Below are 20929 nucleotides of genomic sequence, written 5' to 3' on the forward strand. Positions count from 1 at the left end.
AAAGGACCAAGAGACCAAATACGTACCGGAATGAAAGATGAGTCTGAACAATTCCCACAGCTCTTTCTTCCCCCCTTTCTTCACTTGATGGATCCTAGCGCTAAACATTTCTACCACATTTTTGTTTTTTTTTAATGCTGTGTTAAGGAAGCCACTGCACAAAAATGACATATTTTTTTTGTACAAAAAATGAGGAATCTTGTAGTTCTTGGCTTCAATTGATTATACACAATTTTCTTTGATGACATTTATCTCCCCTACTGTTTTTGGGCTTTCAAAGATAGTCACCATAGCTTTAAAAACAAAACACATACACAACTGCTCATCTCATTACTAAGCATGCATGACACTTGGGAAATAATAGCACTATTGTCAACTAAAAGATGTTTTTCAGTTATATAGTTCTTTGCAACCAAATACAGAATCAGAGATATAAATAACAAATGAGGTATAAATAATAAGGATGTGTTCCACATACCAGCATAAGAATGAACTGTTAAGTAAGTAAATTAAGCTCAAAACTACAAGGAAGACAAAGTGAAGCTGAACTAAGTTAACCAGTAGAAGAGACCACCAGCAATACCTAACATGGTTCCTGGCCCATGGTGAGCCCTTATGAAATATTTAAATAGAAGATGGCAGCCTGCTTGCAGGGAACTGAGAATGTTTTTTAAGAAAAGAAAGCCACTTAATTATGTATGAAAGGCTGGAAACACAAGAGCACAAGTCTCAGTTTAATCAGTCTAAATCAGTTGTTGGTTATTGGATTTTCTGAATTTTGATGCTAGGAATGGGAGAGAAGCAACAGCAGAGCTCTGAGCCCTGACATGGGTTTGTGATGGAGAAGCAGTAGGCAAACAGTCAAATGTAGCCAAAGGGGAGGGGGTCCACACAAACAACTCTAGTGGTCTTCAGAGGCTTGCCTGTCGGATGCCAGGATAAATAGAAGCTTGCATTAAGATACTTTTGTACAGATGAAAATGCTGAGGGCTTTGCTTCAGATCCTGCAAAAAGTTAAAAGTGACCTTTATTACAGTCCCACCCTCTCACTTTACAGGTGTGTCTGAGGAGGCACAAAACATGAAAGGATTTGCTGAAAGGCAGTGGAGCAATAGGCAGCAGAAATAGAGGTGGGAGCCAGGTCTCAGCTTCCATTCGTTTAACACATTTTATCAACTAATGCTTTGTAGTTATGTTGTGGAGGTTGTTTTTTTTTATGAGAGGGTGGTTGTTTTTTAAAATATAATTAACTTCAACAAAGAATTGTTTTTAGGAGATTCTATTAGTCAATTTGTCACAGTATAAAAATCTTGCAGTGAATGAATGTATCTTTAGCTTTTGGCGCACAGTTTAATCACTAAGAATGTTTCATGTACCTGATGTACTGTACTTTATCACAAATAAACATAGCATTTTAATGTCCTCAGATCACTTTTCTATACTTAAATGAAGGGTAGGAAATAGTCCTTTCCATTACAACACTGAAAATCTGCCTTCAAATATGTCTAGAGTATAAATATCACAAACAATCAATTGCAAATCCTCTGAAAACAAAAACAAACGCAGAACACCCAGGTTAGTGTCCTTGTACTACATAGAACTTCTCCCTCCTTTTGAGCCAGCAGCAGGCCTATTTGCTTCCTAACCAAAAAGGAGAGTTACTCTTTTTCTATATGCATGAACAAATTGAATTTTCCTCCTTTGGATGTCACTTTTTAGCTTTTCCTGATTCTTCTAGGGGCTGGGTGCAGAAGACTGACAGTACGCTGCACAGTCCAATGATTGATGTTTTATTGATTTTTTTCCCCATGTCCATCGTGAATCTTCACCACCGTGTTTGAATGGACAACTGTTTTACCAAAAAGGGAACTGACAACAGCGAGCGCTGTTCTGAAGAGCGGCCAGCTGGCTGGGACAGCACTCAGTGATGCAGTGCAGTGCTGTTGCAACAGCAGGTTCACCTCTCAGACAGCATCAAGAGCGCCTGATTATACAACCTCTTCGAGAAGTGTCTCTATGTGAGACTCCTCACCAGATGAAAAGAAAAACAACTGGGCCTATTTCATCCTTTCTTTGTTGAGTTTGGCTTACTCAGTTTGGAAAATGTGGTTTCAAAAACAAAGTGGAAACAATGACATGGTGTATTTGGTCATTTAAATGATAAGAGAGGCCGCAAAGCAAATGTTGAAAATGCAGTACTTTTTCTTTGTTTTATTTTTACCCAAACCATCATTAGTAATCTTAGTATATAGAGTGGGGCCTTCAGCTTAGTGACTTGGCTATAAATTGTGCCTCAAAACTTGGATTTGCAATGGAGGGTAGTTAGATGCAGCAGAGTAAAATGCTTAAGATGAAACTACTATTCTAGCACCAACTAAAATTGTGGGCCTCTGGAGTTACTGTTTTAGGAAGGAGAGCATTTGACATGCATTGCTTTGATCCAAGTACTGTGCTAACTAAATGCGGCAAGCCCCCTGCTTCTCAGACCAGCCTTTCAGGAGAATCCCCTGGGGAGGGCTTTCAAAACAAATTCTACAGTTACTAGCACTGTGAGCTGGGGCAAGCCAGTTGGGCCTGCAAAATCTTCTGGATCACTTCCTCATTTCAGTGGCCTTGCTCATCTTCTCTACCTAAAATACCTCCCTGCTAGTGGTAAGGATTAACCTGAAATAATGTTGATAGATCTGAGCACCTGTCCCTACCTAGCAGCTGCCTCTGCCACAGCTCCACCACCATTCTCAGATCCTGCAGGTGAAGATGATCTCCCCTGAGGGAGGTAAGTCTGGTGACCAGTCTACATATACACCACAAGAGCAAGGGAAAACCCTCCCAACTGAGTGCTTGGTCACCTTCCCCAAAAAGGCCAGCATTGAAAATGTGGTTGAATTCACTGCTGGCCTCTCACTTGCCTCAATCCAGTATCACAAAGCAAAGCATGTGTTTATCAATGTTAAAATTTTACCAAGAACATTTGACTTTTTCCTTCCTCTGGGATTATTCTGAGAAGAAAAGTGAAGCTGTTGATAGCAAATTGCTTTGTTTGAATGGAAACTAGAGCAATCTGGATTAAGCACTGAGATAACAAAAGTGTGTTTCCCTCCCTTTCTTCTCACAGCTCATTTTGTATGTTTACTATTCAGACTGTGCAATCCAGGTGAAATCAGAGCCATTTTCTGTTCAGGATGATTAGGACTTTATAAAACTTTATGATAAAACAATCCTTGTGTGAGTTCCAGTCGTTTTCTGGGGAAACCAGTGGGCTATCTGCAAGGTTAGCACTCCCATTAAGTGGGTGTCCTGCTTTGTTTGAAAAACGGGCACAGAAATGTCCACAGGCAGAAGGCCCCAGATAACTACCATAATGAATAGGGTATAAGGTAAATTAAAATAAACAAAAAAAAGAAAGAAAAATGGAAAGAAAAAAGAAGAAAAGGAAAATACTTTGAAGGCACTTTTTCCATAGGAAAAAATATTTTATTTTTTTAAGAACAAATTCAATTTGAAACAGACGTGGAATATGACTTCACGGATTTCATTTTCTGGGGGCTAACTGCAATGTGGAACTAAAGCAAATTGAAACCTATGACAGGCTATTAAAATAAAACAAAGAAAGAAAAAAATATTTATAACTCAAGCATAATACTGTGTTACTTACAAATTGGACAACGAAATTTTAAATAAATATTCATGGTACATAATTACGGCACAAATATGCAGCAATTTGGCAACCTTTTATACCATTTTTTTCCTCATTACAGTGCAAAGGGGAATGACACTGCCGTTTAACAAGCTGTAGCTAAATACATTGCAAAATTCAGATTTTATACAAAACATCTTGCTTAGACTTTATAAAAAACCAACATTGCTCTATGTACACAATCTGGGTAAGAAAAGCCATTTCTGTCTTGTTTGCATGTGTATTTTTATTAAAAAGGTGAATAAGGCTACTGTAACACCCCAAATCCATATACAGTAAAATCTGAACCTATTTACAGCATCTTCACTTAAACATTATGGTGCAAATTCCAAAGTCAGGTGACTACGGATGATAATACAAGCAAGGCATTTACAGTAACTTTCCAAAGCTGAACCAACTTCAAATAAAGGGACAGTTGGTAGATTGTCATATTCTGCACCAGACACAAAACAGACGCACAGAACATTTTTCAATTGGTTGCAGGTAACTCTTCATCATCTGATTTTTCACAGTTTAGAATATAACCAAAATGTAGCCAACCAACGATACACACATTTGATTTCATTAAAATCAGACTATTTCCCATTTTGCCCCGTCTTGCCCCTCTCCCCCATCCTAAAGGTAATTTTAGATGGCTTACAAGAAATTCTTGTATGAATGCACATAAAGGAGAAGGTTGGGGTGATGGAAAGAATTACATATGTACTGTGGCTGGTCACCATGGCAACCTTCCACAGAAATATGATATAGATATATATAATATATATTGCAGATATATATTATACATATATGTACACATGTATACCACATACCCATTCATACATACACATACACACTTTGGACCAACATCATTTTCAGGTTCAGGAAATAGAGAAGAATAATTTCTGTTGCAACTCATTTTTGCAGGTCTTCACTGGAGGTTCGAGAACCTTAAAATGCTGTTGCTACATTTTTTCCTCCCAATTCAGAAAGCAAAGTGTTACCATAGTAACAGGACTATGTTAAAGATGTCTATTTTGCATAGCACATAAAAAGTAGGTTTCCTGTTTACTTATTTTGTTTCCCGAAGGAGAGGGGCTGGGGGGAGGGGGTGGGAAGAGGGAGCTAAAGCCAAACTTTAAGCTGAACCCCTCTCGATGTGACCTGGTGGATTCTAGTGAACACTTCAGCCATAAGGCAAGGGAAAACACAACGCAGAAAATAAATGCCGGAACATCTTGTCATTGTTAAATATATGATGCAGTAACATCGATTTCCTGGTATTTGGGGCTTGCATTTCCTAGTCTACACTTACGTGAGATGCCTTCAGAGGACTTGGTTATTTTTGTATTTGCTCTCATTATTGTTATTTTTGGAGCAATGTTGTTTTTCCAGAAGAAGCTGTCCAATTTTTTTTTCTTTTTTAAAGCACTGAGCGTTGGGACCACTTAATTGCCACAAACGAATTTCACATCTTCTGGTGTATATTGTGTGCAATCTTAAAATATATATTAGTAAAAATCTTTCACTTTATATCCCTTGTGTTCTATACACCTATTATAAATACGTCCTACCCTCCTTTCCCCCCTTGACATCATAATTTATTTCCGTCTTAAGGACTCTAAGAGGTTTGCCATATGTGCTTCACCTTGACACAGAGCACCTGTGTGCAGCCTTGCTCAGTACCTGCACCGTGGTCCCCGCAGCCTGGACAGCACCGCCAGAAACCAAAGTGTCATAAGGCTCAATTGGGGAAGAGGGATGGGGAAGGGGCATTAGGGGGACAGGGGAATCTGACCTACCTTTAATATATGAGAATTATTTAATGATGTAAATGATGATGAAATTACAGCCTGTTTGACCTTTGGCTTTTAAACTTTTAGGTCAGATTTGGCTCTCTGCTATTCTCCTAAATGCTTTCCCTGTGTTTAATAAAATGTGATAAGTATAGCAGCTGAGTCTGCTTTAAACATCATCCAAAGCAGACTGACTTCCCTACAGCTTCGGAGCTGTACATCTTATTGCCAGTACCACAACAGTCCTGTGGGATCTCCCATCTGCGGCCTGCTTTCTCCCTTCCCTCTCCAAGCCTGCTTCTCTATCATCAATGCTCCTTTGTTCCACCCAGTGAAGAGGGCCTATTTTTTCCCTGCACATTACTATTTGATAAGAGTGAATCCTTTAAATGTAGCCAAGCCGCTGTGTGTGTTGTTGTGTCTCCTATTTGCCTCTTAAAATCTTAGTGAAACCAAAGTGCTGTGCTACCTAATTGTTTTTTTTCCCGTTTCCCAACTTTCTGTTTCAGAGGCAGCAGCGTTGACCTGTGTTTGCAAGACAACCCTTTCTCCTAGCCCACTCCTTTCCACCAACTCCTAGTCTTCCTCACTGACAGTCTAGTGTCTGGCAGGAAGGCTCCTTCTTAGCAAACACAATTTCTATAAATGTATTATTACCCATTCAATTGTAGCTGTTGTTGCAAATGGTTGGAGCAGGAGACCCCAAACATTAATGTTCGATTAGTGATACAGAACGTGGTGTGAGAGGAAATCTCATGTGAAGTACGGCAGAGCCCTGGATAACAGGAGTGTGCAACAGTGAGGACTAAAAGCGAGAGCTCTTTACAAGCCCCACTTAGCCAGAGGTCTGTGCGACAATCGAGGAGCACACCCGAGGTATTTCCAGGTGTGGCATCCCCACCCGGGGCACCTACCCAGGATGCTCAAGGCTCTCTTGTCCACCAACCACTCTGTCTCTTCCCTTGGCTTCGAGTAGGCCTGAGTGACTGCGGCACATGGCTTCGAGGATCAGAGGTGTCAGGCAAGCGCCACAGTCCTAACGGGCATCTTCTACACAAGTCTTCCAGCTGTCGGTGAGCATCTGTATTCACCACAGCCAAAACGCTACTGACTAGGTAAGCTGTCCAACTCAACGGGGCTCTTCCGAGAAGGAGTGTTCCCTCCCCCCGCTGTGCTTCGGTCCACTTGAGACACAAGGGGTCATCCAACCCTCCATGGGCTGGTGGCAGCGGGACAGTAAGTTTCCTCCGGGAAAGCGAAGGCACTGCCAAGTCTCAGACCTTGTAGTAAATGTTTGCTGGACTCTGGGGAGGCATCTCCTGGACTATGTACACGGGGTGCCCATAATCCCCGCTGACCTTCTCATAGTGGGGGCAGAAGACACTGTCTGCAGTCCTCAATGGGATGATAATGTCACTGGGCTCCGAGCCATTGTTGTTGCCACTGCGCTTGGGTGTGGCCAACGTGCTAAGGGACAGCGTGGCCGTGTGCTGCGGCGAGTGCTTCCTGTGTCTTCTCCGGTACTTCAGCAAGAGGACCACCAGCGTGATAATGATGATGATGAAGATGATGCATCCTGAAGCAATCCCTGCAAATAAGGCCACTTCGGAACCGAGGATATTGTTCCCAGAATGTCCGGCGCTGCTGCCGTCTGTGCTAGAACCTACACGGGTTGAGAAAGAACCAAAACAGTTATCGCTGCCCGGAGTGCTAACAGGCTGCTTTTAGGGCCCTTGAAAAATATGAAATTTAAGCAGGGCCAAAGAGTTAACTGGCAGGTAGACTTTGAAAACCAATTACCTTGTTTAATAGCTAAATGTAAAAGGTAGAAGTCAGCAATCAATGTGAAAGCAGATGTGACTCTAGATGTGCTTTTCATGCTGGTCCCAAGTCACGTTTCCTTTTCATACCACGTGGATGGGCTGTGACAGTCAGCCCTTGATCTTGCTTCATACCTGAATCCTTGTAGGCCAGCCTGTGGCCACGGCAGGGGTAAAAAAGGAGTGGCCTGCACTGCTCCTCTGCTTTCCTCTAGAAATGGGGGCTTCCTGGGAATCCAAACCCCTGTCTTCTCCAGATAAGCCCTGCCTACCCGCAAAGCAGCACAGAACACCAGGGAGTGATGGAGCCTGGGAGAGTGTTCAACTCGTAACTCGTTTGTATTATTTGATTTACACTTAAAATATATTTGGAAGGCAGCAGAAACTCTTATGCTGAACAGACTGCCAACCCAAATGTTAAGCATTAAAAAATTGCCTGGCACCATTATATTATCCATTTATCAGTTTGTCATAAAAATTTGACACATCTTATCACTGAAAGTTAGAAATAACAACTCCCTTCCTTGACACTTGGAAAGAGACAGAATATTCCTACAAATGCTAAATTCGCATGACTACCAACCAGGCATACAGATTCCTAATACAAAACTGCTGATGTCTGCTCAACAACTACCATATAAAAAATCCATTAGCATGGTAACAAATGCATAGCTATTTGTTCGAAGACTGTTAAGTAAGTGAAGTTAAATGACAGCCAATTTTGTCTGGTATCCTCAACTTTTGCCAGGAATCTGTTTAATATTTTATATTACACTGAAAATGTAAAAAAAAAAGTTTTTCTACAATAACTGCCTAAAAAACATGGCATTGTGTAATATTTTGAGATGTTACCATCTAAAATGTAGAAGAGGATCAGTCAGGCACTTTGTGGATTAGATATAATTAGATGAGGGATTAGAACATTAATTATATATACATTAACATTGGTTTTAAGCTAGTGTTGCAAGCAGCATGAAAAAGTGTCAGCCAATGGAAATAACTTTGTTCTGAGAAAGCAATGCTAATAATCGGCACTTACATCTGATGAATTCCATTCTTTTGAATGTAGGACTTATGTGGCAGTGAATTATTTGTTCTTACTTAATAATTAATAACAGCTAACTGAGAGCAAAGATTACTGACTTCAGTAACTACAATTTAATCCTACTGGTATGCATGTACTTCGACTGTGTTCTTCCTCTTGAGATACTAAGTGTATTGTGCACACAGACCTACACACACAGGTCACACTGCTATACCTGGATTTGGCTTGACAAAGGGACTTGTTGTTGAACTTCTTCCATTTGTACCAGCTTCTAGTTCTGAACGTCTTGTTGGATCATTATGCCTGGTTGACCCAGCAGAACTCGCATCTATATGGAAAACAAATGATTACTTACAGCACAGACATCTGATAAAATCTAGCTTTAGGATCTGGATATATATGTCAAGAGGCATGGATAGCAGTGAACATAAGATTCTCTATGCAAACTACTATGAGATATAAGAATATCATGTTCCTTTTAAAACAAAACAGTTATACTAGTTATTTCAGAGTTTTAGATTGTGAGGCCATCTGTGGAAACTATAGGGATTCTTGCATTTGGCAGGCAGAGCATTGCAGATGACATTTCAATTTAACCGAGCAAGTTGATTAACTACTATCCCAATTTCTAATTAGAAGGATAATTTTTTTCTGCACAATAGGTTATCTGTAAATGAAAAGGCTCAACAAACAAAAGTCCCTGTAGTTGAAATGCAGAAATGGGCAAAAATGCAGAAACTGCATTTTTATTCTGGCTATTTTAATTTTGAACCACAGAGGTGTTTTGCTTTTAAGAAGAAAAATATATATATACACACATTATGTGGTAATAGACATTCTACCTGGCTGACCTCAACTTTAATCTCCAAAAAAGAAGTCTGTTACAATGACTTGAGGAAATCTCAGTGGCTCAAGGTGCAGAGAAAGGTTTGCTTTCAAAACTAAACTGAAGAACAACTGAAGGCAAGTGTTAGCAATACTGGTGCCACACTAGCTGGGGACTCAACCAGATTACAGTGGCTTCATGAAGCAGCAGATGGTCTTTACCTTGTCCAACTTTCATGAGGATCTTCATGGCTCTTGTCTGGCACACCCCTCCCTCCTGGTTATCCAGGCCCTCCAAAGACCCATTTGATGTAGCTGATTAAAAATAAAATGGACAAAACAAAAAAATAAAGAAAAATCAGGAAATCAATAAGCCAACTTTACATGAACATGAAATGTCTGAAAACAATTTGAAAAATAAGAATTACTCTTAGTTACAGGTTTTCTGAAAGTATGGGATGCTGAAAGTCAAAAATAAAATAAAAAAAAAGAAAAATGGATACTTTCAACACTGCCACATGTATGCTATCTAGTTTGAAATTTACTTAAGCACTTTCTTCTTCCATCATAATCAACTGATTTAGTAAGAGTATATATATAGATAAAAGGGACAGCATCTTCCAGAAAGCTTACTGACTATTTCAGGGTCAAACTCAAAAGAGCAAAGTAGTTAATACAGTAATTTCAAATGTGGTAATCATCACACAACACCTGCTTCCTCTACTACAGATTTCCTGCTTCAAGAACAATTAGCTTGATGTGCCCTGTTTGTCAAGCATCCAAGTTCTGTAAACACTAAAAAAGACTCCCACACCCCCTTTCTTCTTTCCCAGCCTCACTCGAGCTTAAGAAGTATATCGGAATCTAGTTTTTCAAATTCTAAAGTTTGTCCTCTCATTTTGTAGTCGACCAGAAAGAACGTGTGTTATTTATTACCAACATCAACCTTAGTCAAACTCTTCAATCAACTTCCTGCTTTAGGACAACGCTGGGTGGGCAGAGGGGACCATACACATCCCACTGCTCCATTAGGGTCCTGTGGCAAACCAGGATATAAGGCAAGGATTCTAGCAGCCACTTGCCTCATTCTCTTTTTACTTCAAGAGGGAACAGAAAGAGGAAGGACAGAACATCTGCACTTTCGGCATCTCTTTTTTAAACAGTCTATGCTCTACTCCATTTAAACACACCATTGTTTGTCCTTTTAGGACAGTGAGTCCTGAGTTGCTTTGTAACTAAAGCTGTAAAAAGATAGGCTGGCAGGTACTTCTCTGAGGAACAGGATCTAAATTACAGGTCAAGTTCCAGAAGAGAAAAGAAGGTGCTAGACATTTTTATTCCTCCAAAGTTCAAGGGGCAAGGAACAGAAGTGTTTCATAATACCTTTCTGCAATGTAAATTGTTCTCTACTTTGATTATCAAAGTCTTGTCTACTAACATTGTACTTTTAAAGGCGCTGAAAAAGGGACAGACTTTCTGGTAAAAATAAACCCCACAGACATTTTTTAAATGGACTGTTTGTTTTTGAGGGCCAGCAAACAAGTCCTGGATATGTGCATAGATATATGCATATCATGGATAAGTAAATGAGCTGGGAAATAAGACAGTTACTTACTTGTCTTTGTATTCTTGGGTTATGGACTTTTTACTTTCACTGTTTTCCTTGAAAACAATGGCTACCTCTTCTGTGTATAAATATCTCTTTGCTTATCTTAGCGTTTCCTTCAAGTTCTCAGTCTCACAATCATATCTCACTCTCCTGCTATTGCTGACACAGAGTTTCTCCTGGGAAACTGGGAAAAAGTTGCCATAATAATTTGGGGGAGTAAAAGTAGATAGTAGCCTCTTACAGATTGTTGATAAAATGTTTGGCAGATAAGCTAAAACAAATACTTAAAAACTAAAAAATGTCAATCTAAGTAAATCATCCCCCTCCACTTTTTTATTCTACTTTTTCCCTTTTCCCTCCCTCCTCTAAAAATGTGCCTAAATTTCAAAGTACCCTTTTCTCTTAAAGAGTTAGAACAGTATGGATATCTATGAGTAGACACTATTTCTAAGTAATTATAGAGCAGCACTATAATCTTTACTTAATTATTTAGTGTTCTCTCATTTGATCTTTCTCAAAAATTAAAATATGTTTTCATACAGAAGAAAACTACAAGATTTATGTCTCTTTTTTTGGGTGCTGGTTTCAAAGGTTTATTTTACTTAGATCAAGTGAAATCTTAATGTTTTCAATTCATATACACATAAATTCAGCTATATGGAAAAGTACCCAAACTCAAAGTTAAATGACTATTGGGGATGGCTGGGGTGAGGGGGGAGTAGTGGTGGAGGGGGGAAATGGAGACAACTATACTTGAACAACAATAGAAAAGTTAAAATAAAAGTTAAATGACTATCTTTTTCTTGCTTAACACTAAGCTGGCAAATAATACTAAAAGGAGTTGAAGGGTAATGCACAGAAAAAAGAATAGGGTAAAATATAGATTTATTTTAATCTTGGGAAGAGATGGTCAAAGATTTAGGTTTTAAAGAAAAGTAAATGAAGAGCAGAGAGTTTGACAAGGCAAGGAACAGAAGAACCACTGACAAATATAATTAAAAATGGTATCTGCAGAGATAGAAACTACTAACTACTACTACTTTGTCGATCTGGAAGCACAAGATATGCCCAACATTTGAATAACTTTTTCTTTTGATTTTATTTGTAAGTCAATGCCTTTTCTCAAAGCTCTCTGTGGTTTACCCAAAATGATGTCTGACTAACCCCCAAATATGAAGAACTCTATAAGTATTCAAATGAAATTGAAATCTATAATTTATAATTCACTGACTATAAGACAGAAGGAGGACAGTTGTGAGAATGAAAATGCATTGCATCTTTAAAAGGTTAAATTTTGTTTATTTCTTGGGGGGAAAAAGTCTTTCAGCCCTTATAATGCAGCAGATCGAGCCCAGGGACCTCTACTGTTCATTCAGGTAAACTGAAAAAAGCTCGAGGAGGACTAGATGGAGCAGACATAGACAGCCTTTACTACTCACATCAAGGGAGCACAGGTGGTGGCAGATCAGCCAAGCTGACCGCATCTCCCTGAGTCACAGACTTGTTTTTTAAAGGGTCCCAGACAAAGGGGGCACATGTCTTGCATGTGACTCTAAACTACATTATCTTAGTGTGTACATGCAGAGGGAAAAGGTCAAGAAGCAATCACACAGGACAAGAAGCCGCTCCCAAAAGGAGATAACGAGGGAATTACAATCCATTTCCAAAGCAATATACACTCCTTCTGGCCAGGGGCCTTCCGGCCAGCCTTCCATTGTGGAGGTTGGAGGAACCATGTCCAGCATGACCCCACACTCCACCCCAACACTGCTCTTCCACCTCACATTCTTTGTATTACATTCTTCCAACAGGGGACCTGTGAGGTGAGCATGTTGGCACACTGCATCCATATACCAAAATTACAGTTTTGGTATACTGTACCAAAGGCTACACCCCAAGAACAACAATGCAAGACAAAATCCAAAGAGACCTAGGAGAAAGGAACATCCCCAGGAACCTAGAAAATTCCACCAAGTTGTAAAGGGGTCAGAGGCTATGGCCAATATACAATTCATCTCAGCTCCTAGGGCAGTTAAGGCTTGGGATACGCTGTGAGAATTATTAGGTATATATATGCAACACTCGGTGTGCAGAATGGCACAGATACCCTCTTGGGCAGTGAGTAAATTTAATGCCATTCTATTCTGCAACACAACTTTCCTCATTTGAGTTACCTCATCAGAATCCAGGGCTGTACTATACCTGGTGTGGTTAAGGGCTATTACTATGTGATTTGCTAGGGCCTCAGTAGCTTCATGGATTAGAATAATACCAGCAGGAGGCACAAAACTGGATAAGGTGTAGAACCACCAGTCAGAGCACTTGACTCAACAGTGTGCCCAAAATGAGTCCCAATTTCAAGGGACACTTGGAAAAGTATTTGACACTCAACCCTGAGATATATGGTTCTCTCCAGGTGCATCACCCAGTCCAATTAAATAGGAGGTAAGGCCTACCTATTGGCCACAGGCCCATACAGGCCCACAGGGCTCCCCATGGGAGGGGACGGGCCTATGTCCCACTAGTAGACTGCCCCCAGTGGTCTATAGCAGTCATTACTATTATCTTCTTGCATAGGGCTGCCAGCATCCTTCCCATGAGCTAAACAGTTTCATTTATAGTACCATTTCTGCATTCAATACACATGGGCAAGGGCTGTTGCGCCTCTACCTGTGATAATGACAGCCACTCCACACCGTCCCAAACTGCATATGAAAGCAATGGCTTGGTGAGCTTGGCCTGTTCCCTCATGAGGGAAAACACGTTTTCATGCATCTGCTCGAAGAAGAGGTGAGGAGCTTTCTAGCCTTGCAGCTAGTCCCCAACATGTCTGGTTCACAGGGTGGATCCACCACGGTAGGTTGACAGAGGCAGCAATGGGAAATTTAGTGCAGACCCAACAATCAGAATAGTTGCTGATGGCTGCTAGCATACCGGCCCACCCTAGAAAGGAGATTCCAGAGAAGAGTCTAAGGGTGATGTTTTGTCCCAGCCCAGGGCGTGGCAGAGACTCCTGTGTACTTAACTGTAGGTGGATAGGTGCTACCCAAGGTCTAGTGAGGAGGTTGATGCGAGATGCTTGTCCTACCCTAGGCCATTAGTTCAAGGTTCATGGGCATTCAGAAAGGTGGGTCATCCACCCCTGAAATGAGCTAGAGTCAGTCTTCAGGGCATCTTTCAAAAGACCCTTGTACGTTTCAATGAGGCCATTTCCAGTGGGCTTGTATGGTAGACACAATCTCCAATTTATATTGAGGGTGTCTGCCCATTCTTGTACTTGATGTCCCATGAAATGGGTGCTTTGGTCGCTTTCAATGACATCCAGTTTCCCATAGGCAGCACAAGCTGCTTTAGGCCTCAGATGGTGGCTCACTGTGTGGCCTGCTTGCCTGGGTCAGCAAGTCAGTAATTGTGTCCATGCACATCAAGGCATAGCATGAGCCTTTGGATAGGGGTAGGGGACCAATGTAGCTGACCTGTCAGTGGGGTGTCCCCTGTCACAGGCCACCCATATCTTGGGGCAGCCGGCAAGGTGCTTCTCTGCACAGATGGTGCATTCCTGACAGGCTGTGACCACATCAGAATAACAGAGCGGTAGGCTCCAAGCTTTTACCACTTCCTAAAAGGCTTCTGTCCTGCATGGTGCATCTTTCAGTGGAGGAACTCAGCCATATCTTCTGCTGGAGCCTCTTCCAACCAGTGGATGTGTGCCAGGTCACTGGCCTTGTTATTGCCAGGCTTGCAGAGAGGTCAGTGTCTACTGACATGGTAAAGCATTATTACCTTTTCCAGACTATGTTCATAAATGTCCTTCCATAAATTCTGACCCCACAGAGGTTTTGGAGCCACCTGACAATCACCTTGCTGCCAACAGGGCAGCCACAGGGTCAGTCCTCTGTATACTGCCCAGCGATCTGTCACTGGTCCAGGTTCTCAGGTTATGACTATCCACACAGCTCTCAACTCAGCCCATTGACTTCTTTGTTCTATGCCATCTTTCATCCATATGCTGTCCATCCTGGGGTGGTAGGCCACTGGCCTCCAGGGAGGTGGCTAGCCCTGGCAGGAGCCATCACTGTACCAGGCATCCTCAGGTGCTGGGGCTTGTCCCTCTGTCATAGTAGGCCCAGGCATGGAAAGAGGAGCAGGGACCTGTGTCCAGGTCTTGATAAGGAACCGGACACAGGAGTTGCTGCAAATCTTGGCTCAGAGGGCCAGTCGCTAGTTTGCTACTCTGTTGGAGTTACACACTCCATTTAGGTAGAGTGGCTGTCTGCTGCTGAGCCCTTGGGTCGATTTACAATGTCCTGTACCCATCCACTGATGGGATAGGTAGTATGTACTCGAACCTCGGTCCAGTAATGTTTACCAGGAGAGCCTGGTAAACAGCATTCACTTGTTATTCTACTAGACTCTATCATGCTTCCACCCCCTTTCAAAGCTGGGACCAGAAGCCAGTTGGCACTTTGGTGCACCCTTGCTGTTGCCTGAGGCCCCAGCCATAGCCCTCAGGAGTGACGTGGACATCTAAATCACACATGTGAGATTGATCTATAACACCCAGGGCTGTCTTCATTGCTTGGTAAACAGCCTTACAGCTTTTGCCATTCTCTTCCTCCCAATCCCAGGTGGCACCTTTGTGGGTGAGGCTATAAAAAGGGTGCACTAGCTACATGTGGTATAAAAACCAGCCAGTACCCTAACAAACCTAAAAATTCTTGTAATTGCTTTGGCTTTTGTGGGATGGAGAAAGCCTGAATCTTACCTATCCTGGTGGCAGGCATCACTTTATCTCCCCCAACCAAACAACACCCAAGAATTTGGCAGACAATCTGGGTCTCTGGATTTTGTTGGAATTGACTGCCCATCCTCAACCCTGAAGGTGAGCCAAGAGCTGAGGAGTGGCACACTCTAACTCTTTTAAGAGAATCAGAGTTCAGCATAATATCATCAATATAGTGGTACAATTTCCCAGATGATGGTACAGTCCATGAAGCTAAGTCATCAGCCACATGGCAAACAGTAGAGCTGTGTACGTAACCTTGAGGCAAAACAGTAAATATGTCAACTGGCAGCCTTCTCAGGTGAAGGCAAGGTAGTTCTGGCTTTCAGGATTAATATCAATAGAGAAAAAGACATTAGCTAAACCTAATACATAATGGTATGTGCCCAGCTCATGGCTAAGCTGGTCTAGGAGGCTAGTTATGTGAGGCATGGCTGCAAAGAAAGGGGGGATTACCTGATTTAGTTCTCGATAATCTACAGTCATGCTACAAGTTCTATCCTGCTTTCGGACTGGCTGTACTGGAGAAGTGTAGGGGCTGTGAGCTGGGCTGATGATGCTCACCCTAGCCAGTTCTTCTATGGTCTTCCCAATCTCCTTATGACCACCTGGAAGGTGGCATTGTTTTTGTGGCCACTATTCTACAAGGAGTGGAAAGTGACATGAGGATGTCTGGCATGCCCCCTCAAAACAGCCTTCACAACTCACATTTGGAAGCAAAACTTCTCCATGGTGGTCTGTAGGTATGCGTGCCAGCTAGAATGTCAATTCCTAAGATACACTCAGGGATAGGGAAAACATACACCTTATAGGGGCATGGTGGTAAATGCTCTATTCCAAGAGTCAGTGTTACAGCCCGTACCCAAATGGACTGTCCTCCTTAGCCATCAATGGCAGTTGGGCCACCGTAAATCTCTCTGGGTTACCATAAATAAGAGAATATTCTATACCAGTAGTTCAACTAAGGCCAACACTCTTTGTACATTCTTTGGGGACCAGTAAAGAGCTACTTGTACATGTGACCTCTGGTCCCCACTGGGTCCCCATAAGCTGGTCCCTTGGCCATCTTCCTATGCAAAAACCTGTCCCCATGGCTTGTCCTCTGGATGGGCCAGAGGCAACTCCACAAGTGGGGCAGCCATGAAGTCAGCTGAGCTGAGTGTCAGCTTTGGGGGTGCTGATGGGACCATTCCAGCTGACAATGTCCATTCTGATGTTCAGGCAGTAGATGTCATTACAGGCTGGAACTGTTGCTGAGGTTTTGTTGGCTGCCACACTTACAAGAGTGCAGTTAGGCTTCTTGTCTGTCTTATCTTTATCTACTCCAGTCTCTACCAGATCACTCCATAGTTGTTTGCAGGTTACTTTCACTGGACCTTTCTGCTTATGTTTCACAGATTCTCTCCTTTTTTCCTTCTTTGTCCTTCTTCCCTACCTGTCTTATCCTTCCTTTTGTCTCAGTGGCTCTACTTCCCCTAGGTTGGCAACTGCCTGTGCCACTTCTTGTACAAAATTGCCCACCTTTGTGGACAAAATAGGTATCAGGATGCCGAAGTAAGACAGGGGTGCTGTTTGTACAACCTGATCCCTCATATCTGCAGTAAATCTTTCCATACCTGGACCCTTGGACTGTGAATTATAGATGGTGTGTTGCATCCCCAGCTCTGAAATGAATTGTTGGAGTTCTAGTGAACTGGTCTGGCATGGGTTAGAGGAGGGTAGATCCTCCTCATTAGGCCACGCTGCCCTACAGCCAGCCATTACCCATATAAGGAGGGTAGTTGTGTGACTGGCTTGGGCTCTGGCCCCATGAATTCTCTGTCTCAAAGAGGGATGGGTGATGACAGAAGACATATTTTAATTCATACCCCACAAGCAAAATGCCATCAGCCCCTCTGTGGCACAGCCACATCAGCCACCTGATGATGGATCTGGGCCCTTTCTGTCTGAACCCAGCAGCCAGCTCTACTAGCTCAGCAGGAGTATAGGGGCACACTGCAGCGTGAAAAGTCTGCTGGCAGAGGCGGCAGTGGAGCGCCCTGCAGTGCCTATGGCTGTTGGGTCTTAATCTTGAGTCACAATCGGACAAGCCATAAGTTTCCCTTCTACCTCTGTGGCCTCCCCGCTCTCATCTATTATGCTTTCTTCATCTGAGACACTTTCCTTTTCAGTTGTAGGATCCCACTTGCAGGGACTCTAGTCACACTGTGTCATGATCGTTCCTATACTGGTGGGTGCCGTCCCTGTAAGCTGGCAAAGCAGCATGCTAGGTCCTGTGATTGCACAAGGGTCTGTTCTAATTGTCACCTTAGGGCATCCTTATTGTCTGTCCCCCATTAGGAGGCACATGTTCCTGTCTAGTTTCAGTTTCTCTTCTAAACGCAAAGCATATACCTCTGCCTTTATCTGTCTCTCAGTTACCCTCTGTAGCGCTGCAAACATTAACCAGCACATAGTGGTGGCAACATGGCAGAGGTCTTTCTTTTTCTCTAGGCTGTACCATTCTCCCACATGCTGCAAGGTTTGTAGGAGGCCACAGGTAGTTTCAAGGATACCTCTCCAACCCCATGGTGGTCCCCATGTATCAAGAAGGCTTGCCACCTTGTAGAACATAAAATTTGCTGGCCAGCCTGGGATTCCTCCTGGACCCCCTCTCACCCCCCCACTTGGCATAACTCATCACAGTCAACTCAACTTCGGGCGTTTTGAGCGTATCCAAACCCTGCCAACGAATAAGACAATTGTCCAAACCCTGCCAACGAATAAGACAATTGTAACAAGGGAGGTCCGGCCTGGGGGCCTTGATTGCTCATCCAGATAAGCTGAAAAAACCCCAAGGAGGATTGGATGGAGCAGACATAGACAGCTTTTATTACTCACTTATAGGGAGCACCTGTGGCAGCAGATCAGCCAAGCAGGACTGCATCTCCCTGAGACACAGACTTGTTTTAAAGGGTCCCAGACAAAGGGGGCACATGTCTTGCATGTGACTCTAAACTACATTATCTTAGTGTGTACATGCAGAGGGAAAAGGTCAAGAAGCAATCACACAGGACAAGAAGCCGCTCCCAAAAGGAGATAACGAGGGAATTACAATCCATTTCCAAAGCAATATACACTCCTTCTGGCCAGGGGCCTTCCGGCCAGCCTTCCATTCTGGGGGTCGACAGATCCATGTCTAGCATGTCTCACAGCCCTGGTGTTGCACAAAGAGAAACCCACAGAAGCTACCTTTGCAGAGGTTTTAGATAATTGAAGCTATTGCTGATTTGGTGCAGGGTGCGAAGAGAGGGGAGGGTGGGAGTGAATGGGGAGAGTTGGCTAAAGGCAGAACATTGTGAGTGAGGACATTTTTTTCTCCTACATTCCTGGACTCTGCTTCTTTTCCCTTTAAGTCAACTTGGAGTTGCAAAGGTTACTGGAAGATATTTTTAAAAAATGCATTATTAGTGTTAAAACAATACCCAAATACTTGGCTATTTAAAAGGTTAAAATTTTAAAATACAGTTCAATATTATGTCATGAAAAAATTTTTATCCTAAATTAGAAATGATCTAAATTGTCATGGAAAACCCTGTTTTAAGATATTACTATCAACCGAAACTTCAGCAGGTAAACTTTATAGCAAGCATAAAATAATTCAGAGTAACTTCAGCTTATTTTATATTGGATCCTGCAGTAAAAATTAACCTCTTTCTTCCCTACTACCACCTTATCTGGGAGTGTAGGGTGTGTGGTTTTAATTCTAGAGGTCTCCCAGTCCCCACCTTGGAAAATTGCAGAGCTAAGTGTCCTGTCCTGACTGTGCCCCTCTACAGTCAGAAAATGCTGAAATAAAGCCACAAGACTAATGTTCTGATTGGCTGACTTTGAAAAACAACAAGAAATTGCTAATGCTTGGCATACTATCTATTTCCATTCAGGAGACAATTTTGCAATTATTTTGATTGTTGATTGGAATGTACTGGGAATTTTTAACATAAAGAAAGAGTGAATATAAATTGTTACCTCATTATATGTTGTTTATACATTGTTTTTCTTTGTATCTCTCTACCAGTATTATCTAATCCTACTATAGTCAGTATTACTAAATGGATGAAATTGCATTTAATCATTTAGAGGCAGAAAAAGAACATTGTTATACCTAAGCTTTTAGTGTGCACGGACTTTTTTTTTCTTGGCCTGGGGAAAAAGACTATATAAAATTAAAAATTACTAGAAAAGTTTCTCCATCTAGTTAGAAAATAGGTTTAATAAAAACACACGGGCATTTTATAGCCTGCTTTTAAAAGCTTTTGCTTCAGGGATCTAATTGCATGTAGTCAGTATACTGAAATCAGTACAGTGTTCCCCCAGGGCCTGATTTCCAGTGGGTAGAGATCATTGCTCAGCAAAAAGGTACCCTGAGTTCACGTTGCTTAAAAGTCCTCTTCACATTTTAAAACTACACAGTCAACATCTGTGGTTTCCCATTAATTTGCACATGAATTTATCTTCAGTTGTTACTCTCTGGGAATAGTATACTGGTTGTCTGAGCAGAAAATGGAGAACCAGTTTACCTGGCAAACTTAAGAACTAAAAGAAGCAGAATCAAGTGATAAATATAGAAAGTAAAGCCAGAACAGTAAAATAAATATGACACACAAACTAGGCTACTGTTTTCCTTTACCAGGACTAAAAACCCTTTGAGTGTCTAAAGGAAGAAAATGGAAATGAGATATGTAAGTTGAAAACAAGGAGGATGATAAAAATATAATTACTTGATGCAAACACACAACCCAGGACAATAAGCTCCATCTACTTAACACTCCGACATCAGTTCAAATTCAAATATGTGATGCAAATTCAAAATATGTACTATAGAAACAGAGATTCAATGTCAATAATTCAAATTAATTCAGTGTAATGCCTTGGGTGTCTTGGTTCTCCTTTCAGATACCAACTTAAAGGAAAAAAAATCAACATGAAAATAATGTTCACTGAATGCCAAAAAACAAATACTTTTTTTTAAATTAATAAAATCCTCTGAAACAGAATCATCTGTATGATGTGCCAAAGGGGAGAAGAAAAAATTCACTAACTTCTTCCTCTTTATGTGTTTTCTTTGTGGATTTACAGTGAAAGAAATGAGGGCTACACCATCATGACCTTCCAAGGGCCCTGTTATTTTTGCTTGGCATTATATAAAAAACGTTGAGCATTCCTTCAAATAACATGACATTTCATCCTATAATGCCTGATCTTAAAGTAAAAGTTTGGTAAATACTTCTTAAATGGTCTCACAGAAGAAAAATACAAGGAAAGATATTTTCAAAAAGAAATACATATCTGCAAAAAGCTTTTTAAAAAATTCTCTACTTTATGTGATAGCTCTT

General features: G+C 41.7%; 1 protein-coding gene across 1 annotated transcript in view; it reads right to left on the reverse strand.

The window, feature by feature from the left end:
- Nucleotides 1-3452: 3452 nt before the first annotated feature.
- EFNB2 (ephrin B2) overlaps nucleotides 3453-20929 on the reverse strand; it is a 50401-nt gene continuing 32924 nt past the window's right edge. Inside the window, exons 3-5 of the mRNA XM_045821492.1 lie at nucleotides 9385-9477; nucleotides 8552-8665; nucleotides 3453-7135 (exon numbers count right to left, since the gene is read on the reverse strand). Of these exons, the coding sequence (XP_045677448.1) occupies nucleotides 6747-7135; nucleotides 8552-8665; nucleotides 9385-9477 (596 nt within the window). The 3' untranslated portion in view covers nucleotides 3453-6746. The remainder of the gene's footprint in view (nucleotides 7136-8551; nucleotides 8666-9384; nucleotides 9478-20929) is intronic.

Source organism: Phyllostomus hastatus, unplaced genomic scaffold (genome assembly GCF_019186645.2).
Source record: "Phyllostomus hastatus isolate PE091 unplaced genomic scaffold, TTU_PhHast_1.1 phas_scaffold_46, whole genome shotgun sequence".
Lineage (NCBI taxonomy): Eukaryota > Metazoa > Chordata > Mammalia > Chiroptera > Phyllostomidae > Phyllostomus > Phyllostomus hastatus.